The sequence below is a fragment of the Pristiophorus japonicus genome, chromosome 4 (assembly GCF_044704955.1).
Source record: "Pristiophorus japonicus isolate sPriJap1 chromosome 4, sPriJap1.hap1, whole genome shotgun sequence".
NCBI lineage: Eukaryota > Metazoa > Chordata > Chondrichthyes > Pristiophoridae > Pristiophorus > Pristiophorus japonicus.
The window spans coordinates 116,882,681-116,906,956 of NC_091980.1; the positions used below are offsets into that span (position 1 = coordinate 116,882,681).

General features: G+C 46.6%; 1 protein-coding gene across 1 annotated transcript in view; it reads left to right on the forward strand.

The window, feature by feature from the left end:
* The first annotated feature begins 24,085 nt into the window (after positions 1-24,085).
* The window catches only part of LOC139262147 (cysteine-rich and transmembrane domain-containing protein 1-like), a 45,741-nt gene continuing 45,550 nt past the window's right edge, over positions 24,086-24,276 (forward strand). Inside the window, exon 1 of the mRNA XM_070877293.1 lies at positions 24,086-24,271. Coding sequence (XP_070733394.1) covers positions 24,197-24,271 — 75 coding nt within the window. The 5' untranslated portion in view covers positions 24,086-24,196. The remainder of the gene's footprint in view (positions 24,272-24,276) is intronic.

Genomic DNA, 24,276 nt, shown 5'->3' on the forward strand with positions numbered 1-24,276 from the left:
GTAGGCCTCCGACATTCCTGGACTCCCTGATGCTCGCACTCCCGCCTCTCCGACGTGTTGGGCCTTTGGTTGGCCTCCGACATCCCCGGACTCCCTGCTGCTCGCACTCCCACCTCTCCGACGCGTTGGGCCTTTTGTAGGCCTCCGACGTCCCTGGACTCCCTGTTGCTCGCACTCCCGCCTCTCCGATGCGTTGGGCCTTTTGCAGGCCTCCGACGTCCCCAGACTCCCTGCTGTGAGATGACAAGTTGAGCAAGGCAGAAATGTTTAAAGGGTTTCTGCTTACCATTAAAGCCTTTGTCCGCTCCACGATGACATGCAGGCTGTAGGAGAAAATTTCTTAACCTATAACCTTTGTAACTTTTATAATGTGTAACCAGCTCCGCTGTCTCTCTCTCTCTCTCTGATGAATTATGGGACAGGGAAAGTGGTCAAAGTAAGAAATGTATGCTTAAGCAAAAAAACATATTCAGTCTCCAATGTCTGCTGACCCTGAGTCGTGGAGATAGAGGAAATGGGACAGTGGGTGGTTGGAGAGGCAGACAGATGTATATCGCTTGTACTAATAACAGGAAGGTAGTTCTACTGAAACGGGAACTAACCCCACTTGTGTGTATGTATGCTGGTTAACCTTTGACTTACCACAATATAAAGATAGATTGTCATAGCATTACCATATAGGGTAAGACGTTACAAAAATGTAAGATAATTGGACAATGGTGTAAGGGGGCGGGACCGCCCCCAAAGGTATAATTGTAACTTGAATACTTCACTCGGAGAGAAGGTGTGGCGAAGCTGCGGAGTTTCCCCACTTCTCCCAGAGTGCTCTGTACGAATAAACTGTGACGTTTTCCCTCACTGTTCTCGGATTCGGTGTGGAATTTATTTCCCTTACAGATTTGGCGCTGCTTGAGCAGGGTGAATACGGTCGCTTTGGGTCGCCTAGCCGGTGGAGAGGGACGAGTAGTCAAGGTTTGACTGTCCAGTCAATTGAGCCCCGGGAAAGGGCGACTCCTGAGCCCCGATTCACCAAAGAACAAAACGTCCGTGAACGGTGAGAAAAACCACAGTTGAGCCACGGGTTAGAGTCTAAGCTAGCTTGGTATGAGTGATGTGTGAAAGAAATGAGTGTTCCCCGCCACTTCGATTGTCACAAACTATCTCAGTCACCTAACTTGAGCCGGAATTAAGAGGGCGAATGTCCCACGTGAAGGCCAAGGATTAAGGTCGAAGGGAACAAACGAGAGGACAAAGTGGCGATGGAAAAGTGGAACAGTGAGTGAAGTAGGGACTAATCTCCGTCGCAGAGGTCGGGACATTGGGGGTCGTGTGTAGTATAATTAATGTGGTTGTAGTAAGTTGCGGGTGCAGCTGGAAAAGATCATAGTGGGTCACGGAGGCGCCATTTTTAACGAATCGCAAGTGTGTTGAAACACCTCTGACGATAGAGACTGCAAGTCCTGAACGGACCGCTGACAGTAGTAAGACCATGACGCGAGACTACGATGAGTGGTAAGAATCGCAAGTGTAATCAGACACCTCTGACGATAAAGATTGCAAGTCCGCCTGGTAGAAGTGAGTAAGACCAGGCGTACCTCTGACAATCGTGAGACCGTGACGTGAGACTGCGATGTCCGGTAAGGAAACGGAGTGGGGCCCCCCCCGGGGTCCCTGACCAGACTGTACCTAGTCGACCAAAAGGGATTGATAGATAGAATGCGAAAGGAGGGATGGGTCCCGACAGGAAAAAAAAAGTGTGAAAAAACAGAGAGAGTGGTGGGAGATGCAGAAACAGAAAGAAAAAACTGGGACATTTGAGATGATGAAAAGCAGCCCTCAAAGCCTACGTGCTAGACTCCGTTCTAGTTATGAAAAGAAAGGATAAAGATGCAGCCTTGAAAGAAAACAAATTGAACGAAATTGAAAGAAAAAGTGTCTTCGATTATCTGAATTAACGAAGTTACCGAGAGATGAGCCCTCTGTGTAAAATACCAAAACTTAATTTGAAGGAAATCAAAAAAAAAGAGGACATAACTTACTAAATACTCGTTGATATTGGCTGTGAAAAAAAAAGATATTGATTTAATTGAAAAGATTTTTGGAAGAGGTAAAAGACACTCTCCGTTGAAAATGATTTTAAATTACGAGAAAGTTTCATTGCCATTTGAAAAGATTTCCAGAATAGACGTGTTTATCAAGAAAAGTCCCGAACAGTCTAAACAAGCAGGAGGGTTTTGAAAATAACGAGGAGAAGAGATCTAAGCTATGCGAACTCAGCACAGAAAGAAAAATTGGGAATTAGAAAATCTTACTGATTTTAAAATTCTTATAGGAAATGTTGGAATGTATACAGCTTGTGTGAAAATTGAAGTTCAGTAAACAAAATAACTATTAAAAATGTGTGGTATCGTTTTAAATCAATTTAAAAAAAATCTTTGGCAAGTACTTGAATTAAAAGTTAAGAAAAAATTGAAATTTAATCTAAAATGCTGTCTGTCCTGATGAGAAGACTTCTATTATGACGACCTTACTAATGATTTCTGCTGTTTTAACGGATTCCTAATTTCTAAGCAAGTTTTGAAAGCACAAAGACTTAAAAAAAAATGAAATTCAGATGATTACGTGAAGTCACGTAATGACATCAGGCCTTCTTACAAACCTGTAAAGAAGTTAACCCTTTCCATTGACAACTGTTTTATATTGGACATTATTCATTTGGATTTCTTAATAGAATAAAGAAGACTCACCTGACAGATAAAGGAAATGGTGGGATAGTCAGAATAAAACAAAACAGAACTAGCCCATGTAATAATACAAATAATGAAATAATTATTCTCGGAACAGACTTAATAAGGGAATTTAAACCACTAATAGACGCCGAGCATAACAAAATAATCTGGCCGCAATCGGATGGATGTCAAAGCAAGTACTCCGCGCCCTTACAAAACATTGCGAAAATGGGCAGTGTTAAACCACTGGCCCGGGATTAGGGATAAGAGTCGGGGGTAGACCGGGTGAAATGCGAGGCCCTAGAGCCGGTATGGGCCAAAAGAAAGCAGGACACGGGCCTCGTTGACATGACGCCGGTTAACGTCCCAGGGCCCGAACATCAGGGACATAGGAGGAAACCCGGCAGAAGGCCTCCTGGGGGCAGTGAAGCTGCACCAGTGTGAGGAAGTGGATAGTGAGAATGTAGAAGGTCACCTAGCAGGCGAACCCTTAACCGGGGCACAGATGACCCTCTACGTGGATGGGTCTAGAAAGTATGTCGAAGGAACACCACAGACCGGGTGGGCCGTGGTAAATGGCCAGTTACAAACCATGGCATCTGGCAGATTAGATGGGGGACTCTCAACCCAAGTTGCTGAGATTGTGGCCTTCATTGAAGCCTTGAAGCTGGCAGGTGGCCATGGGAAAATATACAGATAGATTTCACCGGGCCATTGCCGGACTCATGGGGGAAAAGATATTGCTTAGTGGTAATAGATCAGTTCACCCGATGGGTGGAAGCTTACCCAACAAGGAACTGTACGGCCACTGCGGTAGCTAGAATTCTGGCGGAAGAAATAATCCCTAGATGGGGGGGTGCCGTTGCAAATGGACTCGGACCAAGGCACCCAATACACGGGGAAGGTAATAAAGGCCGTATGTCAACTAATGGGAATAAGACAGAAATTCCAAATCCCATACCATCCCTAGAGCTCTGAGATGGTAGAACGGATGAATCGAACCCTCAAGGTGGCGATTGCAAAGGCAATCCGAGAAACCGGGAGGACCTGGGTTGACATGTTGCCCCTCATTCTAATGAAGTTAAGAGCGATCCCAAACAGGATGACTGGGCTGTCCCCCTATGAGCTAACGACAGATAGAGCGATGCAACTCCCAGAAGGAATTTTTATTGGAGGAGCGGATGTAGGACCCCTAAGGGATAGAATTTGGAGATATATATATTGGAGATGAATAATAGTCTCCAGGAAATGTGAAAGCAAACCAGAGAAAGGCAGGCTCAATGCGATAAAAAAAAACTGGAGTTCGCCGCCTTCCCGGACATACCTCAAGCCGGAATGCGCGTGATGGTGAAGGTTCTCCCAGGAAAACCCGGGTTCGCCCCGAAGTGGATAGGGCCGTACGAGGTTATGATTAGTGGAGATACATGCGCCTGTATTGATATTAGGGGAAAAGGACAATAGAAACATAGAACCCAGCTTAAGGTTTTCAAGCCTGCCGCTCAATACATGTATTATCTGTCATTATTTTTCTGTTTAAAGATCAGGAGCGACTCTTCAAGCAAGCCAAACGGCCATTTTGCCTTTGAGTAATTGTTAACATAGAGTAATAACATGAAACTATACATCGCGATCTGTGTAATGGCCTCGGTCTATATTGTATGTGCCCCATTGGTAAGACAAAAACAGGAGCTTCATGTAAACACCTTTTTATATATGTCCTATGCCTATGCGAGGAATGGGAACTTCTCTCGTTGCTGGGTGTGCTCTCATATCCCCACACACTCGAGAGGAGGGATCCGTTTGCATCCCATTTCCCTAAATCTGACCGAAGTTGCCGCATGGATCCTTCATCAGAACTCCTCCGGACCCATACGGGAGGGATCCAAGGCCAAAGGGACATCTGCCTCATACAAGGTGGACGGAAGCGGGGATGAGGGAGATTGGGAAAGCGCTGGGTATCATACCAGAGGCACGCTTCGTGGATGGTATCAACCATCCTACAATCGGCACGCGTTACCTCCATCCTTGGCCCTGACTAACACATCGAGGATAGGGAGACCCCGGGGAACAATATGCCTCACCCGAAGTGTAACTGGCACAAAAGAACACAACATGGGATATAGTAATTGCACCTACCGTCTTAACGTAACCGAAGGGGCGGAGCCAAGTTTCCTCTGACGCCTCCCGAACATGACGGGGGGGGGGGGGGGGGCGAAATTGGACATGGTCATTCTATCCTGAGACACTGAGCGCCCCAGCAGCATACAATGGCACGTATTTTGTGTGCGGGCATAGGACATATCCCTGGTTACCCAGGCGATGGACAGGGTCCTGTTATTTGGGATATGTGGTCCCCTTTGTCAGACAGGTACGTACCCTGGCAGAGGTGCGTACACCAGGTCGACAAAGACGAGTGATTACCCCGGAAGAAAGACTCTTTGGAGTTGTGATGTTCCCATACGGGATAGGGCGCACCATGGATGAACTAAGAAACGTAGAGAGGATTCTGGAACAAATAGCTAATGACACTGCCGAGGCGATGGGGAGCATAACAGCTGAAATGGCAGTCATAAGTAATACCGTACTTCAGAACCGAATGGCCCTAGATTACGTATTGGCCCAGAACGGAGGCACTTGCGCATTGATTGGGGCCGAGTGTTGCACTTATATACCCGATAATTCGGAGAATATAACCAACCTAGCTGACCACATAAGGAGAGAAGTGAGGAAACTAACCACCCCGGATGGTGAAGTTGGCTGGCTGGGGGGATGGATGTCTAAGTTGGGACAAAGTGTTGTACAGGGGCTGATTGTGATTGTGGGCATATGCCTGGCTCTGTACCTTGCGGTAATGATGATTAAGATATGAATGTCCAAGCTGTGTACCGCGATACCCATAACTGCCGGGACCCGCATCAACGATACAACAACCCAACTTCCACCTGCAACATACCAGAAGCTGCTCCTCCATTTTCAGCAGGACCACCAGGCACAAGACGACGAGACAGCCCGAATGTAGAATTGGATTGTTCTTATCCGCATGAGATGGGAAAAGATCAAAATGAGGGACTGTAGGAGAAAATTTCTTAACCTATAACCTTTGTAACTTTTATAATGTGTAACCAGCTCCGCTGTCTCTCTCTCTCTCTCTCTGATGAATTATGGGACAGGGAAAGTGGTCAAATTAAGAAATGTATGCTTCAGCAAAAAAACATATTCAGTCTCCAATGTCTGCTGACCCTGAGTCGTGGAGATAGGGAAAGTGGGACAGTGGGCGGTTGGAGAGGCAGACAGATGTATATCACTTGTACTAATAACAGGAAGGTAGTTCTACTGAAATGGGAACTAACCCCACTTGTGTGTACATATGCTGGTTAACCTTTGACTTACCACAATATAAAGATAGATTGTTATAGCATTACCATATAGGGTAAGACGTTACAAAAATGTTAGATAATTGGACAAAGGTGTAAGGGGGTGGGACCGCCCCCAAAGGTATAATTGTAACTTGAATACTTCGCACGGAGAGAAGGTGTGGCGAAGCTGCAGAGTTTCCCCACTTCTCCCAGAGTGCTCTGTACGAATAAACTGTGACATTTTCCCTCACTGTTCTCGGATTCGGTGTGGAATTTATTTCCCTTACACAGGCCGTGATCCTTACCAACGGATCCATCACAGATCCAATCCACATCTGGACCAGGGTCAAGCAGGGCTGTCATCGCCCCAACCCTCTTCTCAATCTTCCTCGCTGCCAAGCTCCCCACTGGAGTGGAACTAAATTCCAGGCAGTGGGAACCTGTTCAACCTTCGCCGTCTCCAGGCCAGGTCCAAGACCACCCCAAGCTCTGTCGTTGAGTTTGAGAATGCGGACAACGCCTGCGTCTGCGCACACACAGAGGCTGAACTCCAGGACATAGTCGACGTATTTACTGAGGCATATGAAAGCTTGGGCCTTATGCTAAACATCTGTAAGACAAAGGTCCTCCACCAGCCTGTCCTCGCCGCACAGCACTGCCCCCCAGTCATCAAGATCCATGGCGCGGCTCTGGACAATGTGGACTACTCCCCTTATCTCGGGAGCCTCCTATTAACAAGGGCAGGCATTGACGACGAGATCCAACACCACCTCCAGTGCGTCAGTGCAGCCTTCGGCCGCTTGAGGAAAAGAGTGCTGAAGACCAGGCCCTCAAAACTGTCACCATACTCATGGTCTACAGGGCTGTAGTAATACCCGCCCTCCTGTATGGCTCAGAAACATGGACCATGTACAGTAGACCTCACAAGTCACTGGAGTAATACCACCAACGATGTATCCGCAAGATCCTACAAATCCCTTGGGAGGACAGATGCACCAACGTTAGCGTCCTCGATCAGGCCAACATCCCCAGCATTGAAGCACTGACCACACTTGATCAGCTCCGCTGGGCAGGCTACATAGTTCACATGCCAGACACAAGACTCCCAAAGCAAGCGCTCTACTCAGAACTCCTTCACGGTAAACGAGCCAAAGGTGGGCAGCAGAAACATTACAATGACATCCTCAAAGCCTCCCTGATAAAGTGCAACATCCCCACTGACACCGAGGAGTCCCTGGCCAAAGACCGCCTTAAGTGGTGGGAGTGCATTCGGGAGGGCGCTGAGCTCCTCGAGTCTCGTCGCCGAGAGCATGCAGAAGTCAAGTGCAGACTGCGGAAAGAGTGTGCGACAAACCACTCCCGCCCACCCCTTCCCTCAATGACTATCTGCCCCACCTGTGACAGAGACTGTGGTTCTCGTATTGGACTGTACAGCCACCTAAGAACTCATGTTAAGAGGGGAAGCAAGTCTTCCTCGATTCCAGGGGACTGCCTATGATGATGATGATAACCTGAAGGAGTACCATTGCTCTGAGGAGGTGAGCATATAGTTTGCTTTGAAAATATTGTACATTGAAGGCAGTGGGGAAAATTACATCCTTTTCAAATGAGTTGTTGGAGATGCTGCTGCATATGTAGCAAAAGTAAGGAGTTCATCATGGAGTTAAAAACCAACTGTTTAACCCTCATGTTAAATCACACATACAAATTGCGCAGGTGGTGAATTCAAATTGAGTGGGTGCCGCCAGCTAGGTTAATTGTATTGTATTCCTAACACAGATGAGACTGCACACGGAGGCTAAAGTAACAGTGACCTCAGTCTTTATTAAGACACTCCAGAGTGAGGAACAGGCCTTAGGGACCGGCTTATATACAGTGCTCCCAAGGGATGCTGGGATCATTCAGGGGATGCACTCCCTGGTGGCAGAACATGGGAGTGCATGCTTTACAGATACACAACATCACTCCCCCCCAAAGTCAAAGTGAAAACTATTTACAAGGTGAGGCGGTCGGGAGCCTTTCTTTCCCTGGTGGATCGCCTCGGTACAAATATCTGTTCTGGTGTGTTGGCTGTGCCCTCACTGGGCTGGCGTGTTGTTGGCCATGCATGGCTGCTGGGTGGGCCTGGCCTTGCTGGGCTGTTGGGCATGATGGGTTCGATTTCCTGGTCCAGGGTGGTGTCGTTGATCCTTTGGGTGTGTGTTGTGGGCTAGAAAAAGGTGGTGTCTGCTGTGGGTTGTTCAGGGCAGTCTGTGAACCGCAGTCTCGTTTGGTCCAGGTGCTTTCTGCAAATTTGTCCATTGACTAGTTTGACTACAAACACCCTACTCCCTTCTTTAGCTATCACCGTGCCCACGATCCACTTGGGACCATGTCCATAGTTTAGCACGTGCACAAAGTCATTCAGATCAATTTCCCGTGACACAGTGGGGCGACCATCGTTTACATTTTGTTTCTGCCGCCTGCTCTCTACCTGATTATGCAGGTTGGGGTGAACCAGCAAGAGTCTGACTTTAAGTGTCCTTTTCATAAGTAGCTCAGCCGGGGGCACTCCTGTGAGTGAGCGGGGTCGCGTGCGATAGTTGAGCAGTACTCGGGACAGGCGGGTTTGGAGTGAGCCTTCTGTGACTCGTTTAAGGCTCTGTTTGACAGGTGATTTATCATTTTCAAACGCTTCCATGACCATCAACAAGTGAATGTAGCAGAAAGCTGTCTGCAAACTTTGCTGACAGTGGGATTGATTGCCACCATCAACAAGTTTGCAGGCTGTGCCATTTCCACCCCCGTGGTGGGCAACGGAAGCCGACTGAGAGCATCCGCACAGTTCTCAGTGCTTCGCCTGTGGCGGATGGTATAGTTATATGCTGATAGTGTGGGTGCCCACTTGTGTATGTGGGCTGAGGCATTAGTATTTATCCCCTTGTTTTCAGCGAACAGGGATATGAGGGGCTTGTGATCGGTTTCCAGCTCAAATTTGAGGCCAAACAGGTACTGATGCATTTTCTTTACCCCGAACATACACGCTAATGCCTCTTTCTCAATCATGCTGTAGGCCCTCTCAGCCTTAGACAAGCTCCTGGAAGCATAGGCAACAGGTTGCAACTTCCCCGCAACGTTAGCTTGTTGTAATACACATCCGACTCCATACGACGACGCATCACATGCTAGCACGAGTCTTTTACACGGGTTATACAATACAAGCAGCTTGTTGGAGCATAAAATGTTTCTGGCTTTCTGAAAAGCAATTACTTATTTTATTCCCCATACCCAGTTCTCACCTTTATACAATAACACATGTAGGGGCTCTAAGAGAGTGCTTAACCCCGGTAGAAAGTTACCAAAATAGTTGAGGAGTCCCAGGAACGACCGCAGCTCCGTGACGTTCTGTGGCCTGGACGCGTTCCTGATAGCCTCTGACTTGGCGTCTGTGGGCCAAATGCCGTCCGCCGCGATCTTTCTCCCCAAAAACTCCACTTCTGTTGCCATGAAGACACATTTCGACATCTTCAGCCGCAGCCCTACACGATCCATAGGACCTCCTCCAGGTTTTGTAAGTGCTCGACAGTGTCCCGACCCGTGACCAATATGTCGCCCTGAAAAACCACCGTGTGTGGTACCGACTTGAGGCTCTCCATGTTTCTCTGAAAGATCGTTGCAGCTGACCGAATTACAAACGGGCATCTGTTGTAGATGAAAAGTCCCTTGTCGTGTTGATGCAGGTGAGGCCCTTTGAAGTCTCCTCCAGCCCCTGCGTCATGTAGGCCGAAGTCGGGTCGCACTTGGTGTCTTCTTGCCTCCTGCCAGTGTCGCAAATAGGTCGCTGCCTTAGGTAGCGGGTATTGGTCCTGTAGTGAGAAACAATTAATAGTTACTTTACAATCGCTGCAAATCCTGACCGTGCCATCACTTTTGAGTACTGGAACAATCGGGCTGACCCACTCGCTGAATTCCACTGGGAAGATGATGCTCTCGCGTTGCAGCCTGTCCAGCTCGATTTCCACTCCCTCCCTCATCATGTGAGGTACCGTTCACGCCTTGTGGTGAATGGGTCGTGCCTCTGGGACCAAGTGGATCCGCACCTTCGCCCCGGAAAAGTTTCCAATGCCTGACTCAAAAAGGGAAGGAAATCCGTTAAGAACCTGGGTACATGAGGCCTCATCGACATGTGATAGCGCGCGGATGTCATCCCAGTTCCAGCGGATTTTGCCAAGCCAGCTCCTTCCAAGCAGTGTGGGGCCATCACCCGGGACAATCCAGAGTGGAAGTTCATGCACCGTGCCCTCGTAGGTAACTTTGACCATGGCGCTGCCCTGGACAGTGATAAGCTCGTTGGTGTACGTTCTCAGTTTCGTATGGATGGGGCTCAGGGCTGCTCTGAGTGCTTTGTTGCACCACAGTCTCTCAAACATCTTTTTACTCATGATGGATTGGCTAGTGCCAGTGTCCAGTTCCATGGCTACGGGTAAGCCATTCAATTTTACATTTAGTATTATAGGTGGACATTTCGTCAAAAATGTGTGCACCCCGTGTACTTCAGCATCTGCTTCCTCTCTCTGAGGCTCGAAATTGCTTTGATCCACCATGGACCGATCTTCCTCTGCTATGTGGTGGTTGCTAGGTTTTGCAGAGCTTGCAGCTCGTCTGCAAGTTGGTTGGAGGTGCCCCATTGTTCCACAGCTCTTGCAAACATACTTTTTGAAGCGGCATGAATAGGCTGAATGGAAGCCTCCACAACGCCAACAAGGTGTGAATTGCCTTGCATTCATCCTTTAATTGTCATCTGGGTCGCCTGAGGCCTGCTGGCAGTTGCAGACTCGTGGTTTCTGCCCTGTACATTTCTGCTCACAAACACAGTTCCAGTTCATTTATGAACATTGCTAGCACTTGTGTGCTAAGAGATTTGTTTGGTGTTATCACTGGTGGACATAAACACCTGTGGCCTTACTGAGGATCAGTGTCTCTACAATCAAAAGCTTTCGTAGGATGGTCTCGTGGCCAATGCCCAGTACAAAAAAGTCTCTGAGTATTTGCTCCAGGTAGCCATCAAACTCACGTTGTCCTGCAAGTCGCCTTAGCTCTGCGACGTAGCTCGCCACTTCCTGACCTTCAGATCGCTGGCACGTGTAGAACCGATACCTCACCATCAGCACGCTCTCCCTTGGATTAAGATGCTCCCAAACCAGTGTGCACAGCTCCTCATACGACTTATCTATGGGTTTCACCGGAGCCAGAAGATTCTTCATGAGGCTGTAGGTCAGTGCTCCGCAGATCGTGAGAAAGACCGCTCTCCTTTTTGCAGCGCTTCCTTCTCCGTCCAGCTCATTGGCTACAAAGTACTGGTCTAGCCGTTAGACATAGGCTTCCCAGTCCTCACCCTCTGAGAACTTCTCCAGGATGCCCACAGTTTGCTGCATCTTTGCGTTGGATTCGTATACTCGTCACCAGTTATTGTGTTCCTAACACAGATGAGACTGCACACATGGAGACTAAAGTAACAGTGACCTCAGTCTTTATTAAGACACTCCAGAGTGAGGAACAGGCCTTAAGGGCCAGCTTATATACTGGGATCCCTTGGGACTTCAGGGGATGTGTGGCGGAACATGGGAGTGCATGCTTTACAGATACACAACAAATTGAATCTAAAATACAATGAGCAAGAAGATAAGTGGCATCTGGCAAAATGCCATGGTAAGTGTACCCACTTTGTATACATGATTACTATTGTGCGATAGAAAGCGTGGAATCATTTCAATGTTTAACTGCCACTCGTTCAGTAAGATAACATGTAAAGCCTGGAAATAACCTTTGACTTTTTTCTCAATACTCTTTCATTGGACAAAAGTTGTAGGAGCACACAAAAACCTTCTGCATAACAGTTGAAAGTTCAACTAAGGATGAATATTACCAGCATGTAAAGCATGTAAGCTACTTTGTAATGCCCTGCCACAGGGAGGGATGTGGACTGGGAACAGTGTGGCCAAGGCAGCACACAATCAGAGAAAGTACCAGGCCAGGCAGTGAATAAATCATGTTGAAGCAGTTGTCACAACTTAAGGAGATGACCTTAGCCATTTTAAGTGTGAATTTATAGAGGGTATATGCAAAAGCATGTTTTTATATGTGATGCCAGGACCCAGCAAGTATTTTCCAATTAATATTATCCTGACTACAATGACTCATCTTCTCAATCCTAATGGAAGGGGCAATTTTGGTTCAGCAAGTTCATGAAACACAATTAGATGGTGCCTGTATTTGGCGCAGGGGGTGGAGGCAGTGCGCATATTGTGATGCTACTTTAAAAGCATGCAAGCAGCACATACTATTCGTGCTGCCTGCCCTTTAAGATACACCACACGTGCAACCAGCATTACCCATTAGCTGCATGCCTATTGGGTGGACCGAATATTGTGAGTCCTTGGTGGCATTTAACTCAGATGAGACGTTAAACCGAGGCTCCGTCTGCTCTCTCAGGTGGACGTAAAATATCCCATGGCACTATTTCAAAGAAGAGCAGGGGAGTTATCCCCGGTGTCTTGGACAATATTCATCCCTCAATTAACATAACCAAAACAGATTATCTGATCATAATCACGGTGCTGTTTGTGGCACAAATTGGCTGCCGTGTTTCCCACATTACAACAGTGACTACACTCCAAAAGTGAAAGGCACAATATAAATGTAAGTCTTTCTTTCTTTAAACAGCCTCTTAAAGGGGAGGTGCATACTGGCTGCTGAAGAAAGCAAAAAGTTCTTACAGAGAAGTCAAATTAAGGAACAAAGAGGCCGCCGAGATTTTCAGACAAAGGTACAAAGTTCTAGGCAGTGGAGAGGAGCAAGCACATCCTCTTCCCCACGAGCAGTGGGAGGAGGTAGCCAAGAGCAAGAATGCCAGATGCCTGGCACCAAGGATGTGCCTGCGGTGTTGCAAAAAATTGAATGATCTTACCCTGGTTTTCAAGGCAAGAGTACTACTCACATGCAGCCTCTACTAAACATCTCGGTCAGAATTTGAGCATTTAATTCATGTAAATATTACTAAATAAACATTTGAACTTATTACTCACTTTTACAAACAGAATTTATTGGGAAGGAATAAATACGAGGAGGAAGCTGAGGCCCAGAAATTCCTCTCGAGGACTTCCCGCGTGCAAAGCGCTGTAGAATAGAAATAAAATGTGCACTTACCTTAAGCTGCTGCGCCCGCTTGGGATCCCAGTCCAGAGCCTCTTGTGATTGCACGTCGCAGCGCGTTCATGTTGGGACGCCCGCAGGAGTCACGTGGGCCTAGATACCCAATCACAGGTAAGTATTTTCTCATTCATAGTAATAGGAGATTCGTAACTTACTATCCTCCCTGCATATATTCTCCTATTACTATGAATGAGAAAAACTCCAAAATGCACAAACACTACATAAAACATTTAAAAAACACCTCACATAATACACTGATAGGAATTAAAGTTGTTATAAATGTTTTTAAAAGAAAAAAAAATTGTAGATTTTTTTTTAAAGTTAGGGTTAGGGTTTAAGATTACATTACCTGAGTGGGCAGGGTTTTAACATAATCATGTTTTTGATCTGTTTTTAAACTCTTACGCCTGTAAAAGTAGGCTATGTGCCTGCTTCCATCAGGCATAAGAGTTTTGAGTACATTTGGCAGGCAAGATATGGGTAAATATCGCAATCATGCCCGTACAAATATCCTTGCTCCCGATCTGCGGATGTCGGAAAAGTTGGTTTTCAACGTATGTGCATTGCCTGCTGAAAACTGGCTTTTCCGATGCCTTCCCGTGTCCGTAGAAACTTTGTACGGGCCCGGGACGTCGGAATTTTCAAGCCATCATGTGCGTTTTCTTAGCAAAAACTACGTTGGTCAGTGCAGCATGTGTTGGAGGTAATTTTGCAGCATGTAGCAGGCTGATCTTGGAGTGTTTGCCTGAACTATAAGAGTAACACTCCACCTAGCAATCCAAGCAACAGAATTATTGCCTATGGTGTGCTTAACAATAATTTGAGCAGTGGCATATGCTGCATTTAATTCAGCTGCTATGTGAGGAGGGGGAGAGGGATTCTAATAAGAGTCATCAACCATGGCTGCAACATTCCAACATTTCTCCATTTATTCATTCATTTGGGACCTTCAAATAATGTAAGCACTGATGGTTGATCAATAATAAAAGCGTCATGGCTGCTCCATGGATAATAGGCATTGGTGTACAGGTTTAAGAAAAGGTCAAAAGCAAGCTGAATAATTATGGCATGGCATCCCATCCTATTCACATATGCACTAGTGTTGACATGTGAAACTCGGTCAGCCACATGCTTTATATTTATTACATCTATTATTGTTGTCAGAAATGGGAGCGCATGGAATTGGAGGTAGCCTTGTGACTTAGATTGGAAGTTGGTTGGGAGATTGGAGACAGAGAGTGAGGATAAAGGGTATTGATATGTATATATGTAAACCTCACCAATATGTAAGACTTGCCACCAGGGGCACACCTGTGGGAGACTTAAGGGTCACCTGGGAAAGCAGGTATTAAAGGTAATCTACCACGCTGCTTCCTCACTCTGGAGTCACATTAAAGAGACCAAGGTCACAACAGTTTGAGCTTATAATAGTCTTGTGGAGTTATTCTGAACATAACAATTGGCGACGAGTAACGGATCACCAACTTTCAAGCGGTAATGGCTGCCATCGGTGTTCTTGAGAGATTTGTTGAGGGTAATGATTGGGAAGCCTTCATTGAGCGTCTCGCTGCATCTCGACCAGTATTTCGTGGCCAACGAACTGGACAAGGCTGAGATGGTGGTCAAGCGCAGGGCGATTCGCCTCACCGTATGTGGGTCTTCAATATATGGCCTTCTCAAAAATCTGCTGGCACCGGACAAACCAATGGACAAAACTTACACAGTGGTGTGCACGCTGGTTCAAGCCGAAGGAGAGCATCCTAATGGCCAGGTATCGCTTTTACACGCACCATCACTCCGAGGGCCAGAACGTGGCGAGCTTTGTCGCCGACCTAAGACGCCTTGCGGGACAGTATGAATTTGCCGGATCTTTGGGGGAAATGCTGCGGGACTTTTTTGTGCTTGGAATCGGCCATGAGGTCATTCTTCGCAAACTGCTGTCAGCCAAATCCCTAGATCTGAGCAAGGCCATCACGATAGCCCAGGCTTTCATATCCACGAGCGACAACACGAAACAGATATCTTCACAGAATCGAAGCTCACCAGCAAGTGCTGTGCATAAAATAATGCTTCCAGCAGGCAGAACTGTACATGGCAGGGCCTATATGACCACAGAGGCCAGACCTAGGGTGAATCAGAGTCCACCGTGGGGCGTGAATGCGTATCCATTAACACCATGTTGGCGCTGCAGGGGCAGTCATAGAGCCCATCAATGTCGATTCAAGCACTGTGTGTGCAAGGGCTGTGAAACAATGGGGCACCTCCAGCAAATGTGCAAACGACCTGTGACTCACCATGTGGCTCAGGAGAGGACGACCGATCCAGCGAGGATCATGCTGAACAAGCAGGAGAGGCAACTCAACCTGATGAAGAGGAAGTATATGGGATACACACCTTCACCACCAAAAGCCCTCCGATAATGTTAAAAGTTAAACTCAACGCCACTCCGGTCTCCATGGAATTGGACACGGGAGTGAGTCAATCAATAATGAGCCAGAAGGCATTCGAGAGGCTGTGGGGCAACAGAGCACAACGACCCAAGCTGATCCCGACTCAGGCAAAGCTGCGCACCTACACCAAGGAACTGATACTAGTTACTGGTAGTGCGGACATAAGTGTATCCCATGAGGGAGCGGTGCACGATTTACCACTGTGGATTGTTTCAAGTGATGGGCAAATGCTGCTTGGTAGAAGGTGGATGGGGAAGATTCGATGGAACTGGGAAGACCTCTGTGTACCTTCTCCGGCAAACGACGTCTCCCTTGCTCAAAGGCTGAGCAAACTCCCACCTTCAGCTGAACCAGGCATCAGTGCAGATCCATTTGCAGATCCCGAGGCACAGACCGCTCATCACGACCAAGAGGAGGTAAAGATCAACCAAGCAGCAGTACAGGCTTAGTACCCACCACCCAAAGCCGACGACCTCTTCGCGACGATGGAAGAGGCTCCAGGTCGACCAGAGTGGGACTCCGGCCGAAATGATCTGAATGCGTCTTCCCGACACCAGAGGCAAAATCCCTGGGGAGGAAGATCGTGGCAGTCGGCATCAAGGACACGGACGAGAGTGCATCCAGACCACAGGATGAAAGTACATCCAGACCACAGGACGAGATCGTCTAGACCACGGGATGTCGCCGCAACGAAACAGAGGCATGTGTTGCCCAGCAAGTAAGACGACTGGGCTTGGGGCAAAAGTAAAGGGGCGGTCACTGAGAAGGCCAGGAACCCACTACGTTCCAATAAGTTGTTTGCACTGTGTAATCCTTGTGAGTGCTCTTTCGTGGCTAATGATATATTATCATATGGGGTCAGGGTTACCTTCAAGCCAAAGTAGCGGGCAAACCCCAACCAGTTGTATATGTATCTAACAAAGTATTTGTAGTAAGTGATGTGTTATCACACAGGGTCAGGCGTGTTGTACAGCAAGCCAAAGCAGCGGGCGAGCCCCAACCGGTTGTACATGTATCCAATAAGTTAACCAAGGCAGTAGCCTGCATTCACAGGACAAAAGAGACGTACCAAAGAGTGTCCCAATATTTGCTTGAGTCAGACAAGCTGCCAATCTCAGTTTTTGGAGAGCAGAGGCACCATTATCAATGCTTTTTTTCGAATATGTCTAACACTGTCTATGCACTGTAACATGATCCGCCACGGGCCAGGCACTGAGAACAGCGCTGATGCCCTCAGTTGGCTACCGTTGCCCGCAACCCTGCTCGTTGTTATGGAAGTGCTAGAAAGCGAGGGGTCAACCATAACGGCTCCCCAGTTTAGGACCTGGACCAGCCAAGATCCCAAGCCTGCTAACGGCAAACCGCTAGACGGGATGTTGCAGCTTATCCATCACAAAGACAAAATGCTCATCCCATCAGATTGTCACCCATGGGACATCCCTGCAACGTTGCAAAGAAAGGCAGGGAGGCTACACACAGTCGGTGGTCCGGGGCCTCCATACCATGGCCCAGGATCCATGGGGATCACGCGGCCTCCCGCCACTACTGTAAGTCTCAAGGCCATATTGGCCATCCTTGGCTTGCCAGATCTTAGGATCAGCGACAACAGTCTGGAGCGGGCAGTCCAAATCATAAAGCCAAGCACCTCAGTGTCATGGTAGACTCCCTACAGACCCGGCTATCCCGGGTGCTATGCAGTCACCAGACAGAATCACTCAGAACCGAGCCTTCCGTATGCTATCAGCAGAGAATGTACCATGATCGGACGGCTCCTCCACGCGACATCAGAATAAATGATCTAGACTATGTTCATGGCCCCAGATGCGCTGCTAGCACTGTATTAGCCAAAGAGAGGAATGGAGTATTTGTGATGAAAATGGAGTGTTTGTTGTGAAATGATGTAATGGGCAAACGCAGAAAGCATTTGGACCAAACTGCGAACTACAGATAACCAGGAACCACTGTGAAAGGACCTGGCCCCCAGTAACCCACTAACACAATCAACCTCGCTGTCAACCACGAGAATGAACTCACCATGCCTGACAGTCCGATCAGACAAGCCTCACGGCCGTGCAGCAATGATCCGACCAACTCACCCATGCCAGGACTTCAACTCCGGCGATCGACCCGGGAATGCAGAGTGCCAGATCGCCTCAACTTGTAAATAACTTGTACATAAGACTTTGGGGGGGGGGGGGGGGGGGGAGTGATGTTATGTATGTATGTAAACCTCACCAATATGTAAGACTTGCCACCAGGGGGCACACCTGTGGGAGACCTAAGGATCACCTGTGCACCCTGGGCAAGCAGGTATAAAAGGTAATCTACCATGCTGCTTCCTCACTCTGGAGAGACCGAGGTCATAACAGTTTGAGCTTACAATACATTCTTGTGGAGTTATTCTGAACATAACAGGTATGTACTCAGATTGGCAGGGTGTGACATGTGGTATTCCCCAGGGATCTGTTCTGGAGCCTCAACTTTTCACCATATTTATTAATGACTTGAATGAAGGAATAGAAAGTTGTATGTGCAAGTTTGCAGATGACACTAAATTAGGTGGGATGGTAAATACTGCAGATAGGAGCAGGAAGTTGCAAAGGGACATACAGATTAAGTGTAATGTTATCCACTTTGGACCCAAGAAAGATATATCAGAGTATTTTCTAAATGATGAGAAACCAGGAACTGTAGAGGAACAGACATTGGGAGTCCAAGTACACAAACCATTTAAAGCTAGCAGACAGGTACAAAAAGCAATCAAAACGGCCATTGGGATGCTGGTCTTTATCTCAAGGGGGCTGGATTACACAGGGGGTGATGAAGTTATGCTTCAGTTGCATGGAGCCTTGGTCAAGCCCCACCTGCAGCATTGCATTCTGTTTTAGGCACCACACCTCAGGAAGGATATATTGGCCTTGGAAAGGGTGCTGTGCAGATTCACCAGAAGAGCACAGAGAGGGCAGAATTCCTGAGGATTAAGCCATTTTTGGTTTGGTACAAAGCAGATATGAAAATGACAGTATCACTGTAAAAGTGACAGGATAACTCTGGTGTCAAATCCTAATCTGCCTCTGGAATGCAGCTATGTGTAACCTCCCTTGAGGACACCATCTCATACCATATGGGCTTGAAATCATGTAGCGTATAACTCTGGTGTAGGCTTGAAAAGTGCTCAAGCAACCTATTCGATCTCCTGGGCACCTTAAAAATATTATTCAGAAAATGTTTTGAAAAAGCAGATGCTCCTGTCCATTGCTGCCAAAACATTAACATTTTACTGGTCAGGTACATGGCTCTGTGCACACATGCAAGCATAATACTAATAACATTATTTAAAATCCAGGCAGAGTGCGATTCACAACTAGGCATTACAATACAGGTCCTGTGGGCTGTGCTTCATCTTCTGCAACTGCCAGTCTTAGATCAGTAATATAACATAACCAGAGTCTTATTTAATGACAAACAGTCCTGACCAGCTAAAAACAAGTCAGCAGTATTTTGGCTACAAAAAAAATTCCTTTGTCACATTTCCCCAAGAAAGTCTCATTATAAATAAATAAATATATACCATGAAAACCTGTGTATAACGTTCTCCCACTCTCATTTTTGAAAAATAAATTGCTGACAATGCAACACTGAGTATTTAAGCATTAATATGAGTGAGGACTCATAGTTATAATGCCCATCCAATTGCAGAGAGAACAGAGCTCTGCATGTGCGAGTTTGAAGGTGTGCATGGTGCACTGTTCACCAGCCTTCTACTTTTCTAATGTGAAGACATCATTCACCATCAACTCTTCAATTAAAAGAATTACACCAATATGCAAACCAGTATGTAGCCTTTATCCTTCAAGAATTTTCAGAAACCATGCTTATACCTTGACTGTTAATTGTTAAATTTTGATTTATAATTATTGGTTTGCAGACATTCATTTATCTCAAAAAATAGAATGGCAAAACATCTTCATTTCAATTTATTTAAGTTAACAGCAGTGAAATGAAAATGATGCATCACTGCCTCTTGGAAACCATTCTGTTTGTCCAAGTATGCCTTTACATTGACAATTTAATACATCACTCCAGATTCAGTGTCAAAAAGTGCATGCACAACAACAATTTAATCTATTTGTCATAAATCAACTGGCTGTGTAGCTTCTTTGAAACATAAAAAAACCTAAAAGTTCAGTATTTGTTTAGCTTGTCATCAATACAAAACGAATTCACCCCTAATATGTCAATGTTTCTATAACACAAATCATCATCATCATAGGCGGTCCCTCGAAACGAGGATGACTTGCTTCCATGCCAAAAAAAGGTGTTTCAATGAAGGACCCGAACTACATCCTGAAGGGTGGAAGATGCCTGTGCGTGCATTTTTTTAACGTGGGGTGGCCATTGCACGCCAGCCACCACACGGGCTTGACAGAGCTAGGTCTTGGTCCAGTGGCAAGGATTTCCCAAGACAACTGGAGACCAGCTCTGCTGACGGATCTAGTGCGCACACATATCGCAGAATGGGCTGGCCCGTGCTGTCCCTGGGCCCCAATCACATCCCTCCACAGTCTCTCGCCGCTCCTTCGCCCCGACCTCACCGCTCCTGCTGTATCTGCCCACGCTCCAATCATTGACCTGGACCTTGATGACGTCACTCTTCACAGTCGTCGCCCTCCTGCACCAGCTCGCGCTGTACCTTGCAGTGGCCCGCCTCCACGCTGCCCATGGCCGCCGCTCGCCGCTCCTTTTATGGCCCCGACCAGCTGCTGATGTTCCCTCACAGGTCGGGGCCTCCACAAATGTTATCTGCAATTATACAATTATTTTACCAGAGCTTTTTTTTGCATACTTCACTGATATTTTTCAATGCAGAATTAGGTTGTTTTGTAATTGAGAACCACAGAGGTTTACACTCCTTCTCTTCTTAAGCAGTCCCCCAGAGTCGGGGATTACTTGTTGACTAAAATGAGTCTGAGGTGACTGATGATACCAATGCGGGATCTACAGTGTCTGTCACAGGTGGGGCAGGTGGTGGTTGGAGGGACAGGGGTGCTTGATTTGTCGTATGCTGTCCTCCTGGGGCTCACCTGCGGTGATGTAGCTCGGAGTAGAGTGCTTGTTTCAGGAGTCTAGTATCAGGCATGTGGACGATGTTGCCCGTCCATCAGAGGTGATCGAGCATGGTCAATGCCTCGATGCTGGGGATGTTGGCCAGAGAGAGAACGCTGACATTGGTGTGCCTATCCTGCCAATCAATTTGCAGGATTTTGCAGAGGCAGCGTTTCCTATTTGATCCACTATGTTTGTGCTGGCTCTATGCTAGAGCAATCCAAAACTAATCTCACTGCTTTGCTCTCTCCCCAAAGCCCCGTGACTTCCTCTGCTATAAATTCTTACGCAATTGTTCCTGGAAAGGTACAATGGTGTCTGCCTCAACCATTCCCTGTGGCAAAGCATTTCAACCCTAACAATCATTTGCGTAAAGAAATGTATCCTAACCGCTCTCTTCGTGACAATTTTATATTGATAAACCTTTGTTTCTGACTCCCCAACCAGAAAAAATAGTTTTTCCCTATTAACTTAATCAAATCCCTTCATTATTTAAAAAACCTCTATTAAATCTCCTCTTAGCTTTCTCTGCTACAACATATCTCAAGTGTCTCATTATAACTATAGTTTCCCATCCCTGACATAATTCTGATAAATCTACATGTTCTCTCTGTGGCTATAATGTATTTTCTATATGGGTCACCAAAAACTACGGCTTAGCCTATGTTTTGTACAAAATTATCACAATTTCTTTACTCTGTGCCCCATTTATAAAACCTAAACTGCTGTTAGTCATTTAATGGCTTCATCTAACTTCATCCACAACGTTCAATGTCTTTCCAGTGAATCTATACTCTCATTGTTTTTACCCCCAAAATGGGGGTAAATGTGGGGCCTAGTGCCGCAGGACTACCAATCTGCAGCCAGCCAGCCTCTCAATCTGGCTGGCGAGAAACCGAGGCTTCGTATGCAAATTACACCCTGTCCTTATAGTTGGCAGGGCCTGCGGGAAACCCAGCCTCCTGGGTTTCCCGATTGCCTCGGAGCCCTGCCCCCAACTCGCCCTCCTACTTAAAATCCAGCTCCTGTTTTTTTTTAAGATGAAAAAGAGCTCTTCATAAATCCATGCTCTCTTTGATAAACTGATACTTATCCAAGTGCTCAGTCACTCTGTTTCTGAGGATAGATTGCAGTAACTTCCCCATAATTAATGTTAAAATTGCAGGTCTGTAGTTACCTGGTTTCTCTCCCTCCCTTCTTAAATAATGGAGTAACACTTGAAATTTGCCAATCCAATGTGATAATTCCCAAATCTAGAGAGCTTTCAAAATTTCTGCAATTTCCTCATTTTTTCTTAATAACCCGGGCTGAGGCCATTTCAGGTGGATAGCTTGCCGATCAATTCCAAGCAGTATAGATGTTGGCAGAGTTGCAAGCAGTACGTCACACATTTCTAGGGGTATCACAACTGAGGGAAGCCTGGACAGTTATACTACAAGTTCCCTCTACCATACAAGTCGATACAGGACAGCTTGAGTTAATTTCCCACAAAAATAAAATGCTCGGACCATTTACAGGAGTAACTGGCGCACTGAACCCTCGAAGGCATCTACAGTAGACCTGGTTTCATAACAGTCTGTCAAAATAAAAAGAAGCATTAGCATATAAATGGGCTATACTTTATATTATTTCACTCCAGTGCTTATGAACAGTTAATACAAGAAGTAAAAAAACATTTTTTATGCAACTGATTTAAATTTCCAGACTACTCCTGAATGTTAATGATCTTCAAGAACATACAATCCAATTGAGTAAGAACATAAGAACTAGGAGCAGGCCATTTGGCCCCTCGAGCCTGCTCCACCATTCAATAAGATTATGGCTGATCTGATCATGGACTCAACTCCACTTCCTCACTAGCTCAAAAATCTGTCTATCGCCGCCTTAAATATATTCAATGACCCAGCCTCCACAGCTCTCGGGCAGAGAATTCCATATATTTACAACCTTCTGAGAGAAGAAATTCCTCCTCATCTCAGTTTTAAATAGGTGCCCCCTTATTCTAAGACTATGTCCCCTAGTTTTAGTTTCCCCTATGAGTGGAAATATTCTCTCTGCATCCAACTTGTCGAGCCCCCTCGTTATTTTATAAGTTTCAATAAGATCACCTCTCATTCTTCTGAAATCCAATGCGTATAGGCCCAACCTATCTTCATAAGTCAACCCCCTTATCTCCAGAATCAACCAAGCCTCCAATGCAACCATATCCTTCCTTAAATACGGAGACCAAAACTGTACGCAGAACTCCAGGTGTGGCCTCACCAATACCCTGTACAGTTGTAGCAGGACTTTTCTGCTTTTATACTCCATCCCCCTTGCAATAAAGGCCAACATTCCATTTGCCTTCCTGATTACTTGCTGTACCTGCATACTAACTTTTTGCGTTTCATGCACAAGGACCCCCAGGTCTCGCTGTACTGCAGCACTTTGCAATTTTTCTCCATTTAAATTATAATTTGCTTTTCTATTATTTCTGCCAAAGTAGATAACCTCACATTTTCCCATTTTATACTCCATCTGCCAAATGTTTGCCCAGTAGGAGTAGGAGTTACTTTTTGTGTTAGGTGCCCATCACTTTGAGAATTTACTCAAGAATTTAAGCAACAACCGTTGTTAACATTACGAAGTTGTGTCTGCCAATAACCAAGATATCATTGTATTGTATTGGTAAATCCTACAGAAAAATGTTACAGTATCAGATCTCTAATTAGTATGTGGCAGACTTTGCTCTGGCTCCCCCTTTCTCAATCAGAGCTCTGAGTCATCATCACCAAGGAGGTGGCACAGCACTCCCAGATTTAAATAGGTTCTCCTGCAATGCAGCTTTTGAAAGCACAGACGCCAGCTTTGAATAAAACTGGCACAGTAAATTGCACCTCGCTCGTTCTTGTCTGTTGGAATAGATCTCGATTCAGGAACAAAATAAAAACACTGAAATAAATGTTTTATTCTGTAGGAGTTGAAAACACCTTCCTTCCGCATTTTTAACTCCAAAGAGGACCGTCCTCCTCCCAGAAGCCGCCAGGACACAGCCTCAAAATGGGCAACACAAGGGAGTGGAGAGCTGACTAAAGTGGTCAGCTCTCCTCTCCTTGGGTTATTCTTTAAGCAGAGTGTTGTTAAAGAGTGTCTCTAACCACCCCCACCACATTAACTCTCTTCGCGCGGATATTTTCAGGCGCTGACGGCCTAGCGCTTTTAAAAAAAATAGCAGCTGCGTCAGTGGCGGGCGGTGAAAACAAAGCAGCGAAAATTAACGGAAACCCCACGAGAGCCTCCCGCCGAGCAGGCGCGGATTGAAGCGCGTGCGCGCTGCGCTGCGCTGGTCGGCCGGTCGTGGTCACGTGATCCCGGGGCGGGCTGCATGACGTCAGCGAGCAGCAGTGAGGGAACGGAGTTGTCGCGGGGCGGACAGGTGGAGCGGAGACAAAGCGTACAGGTAAG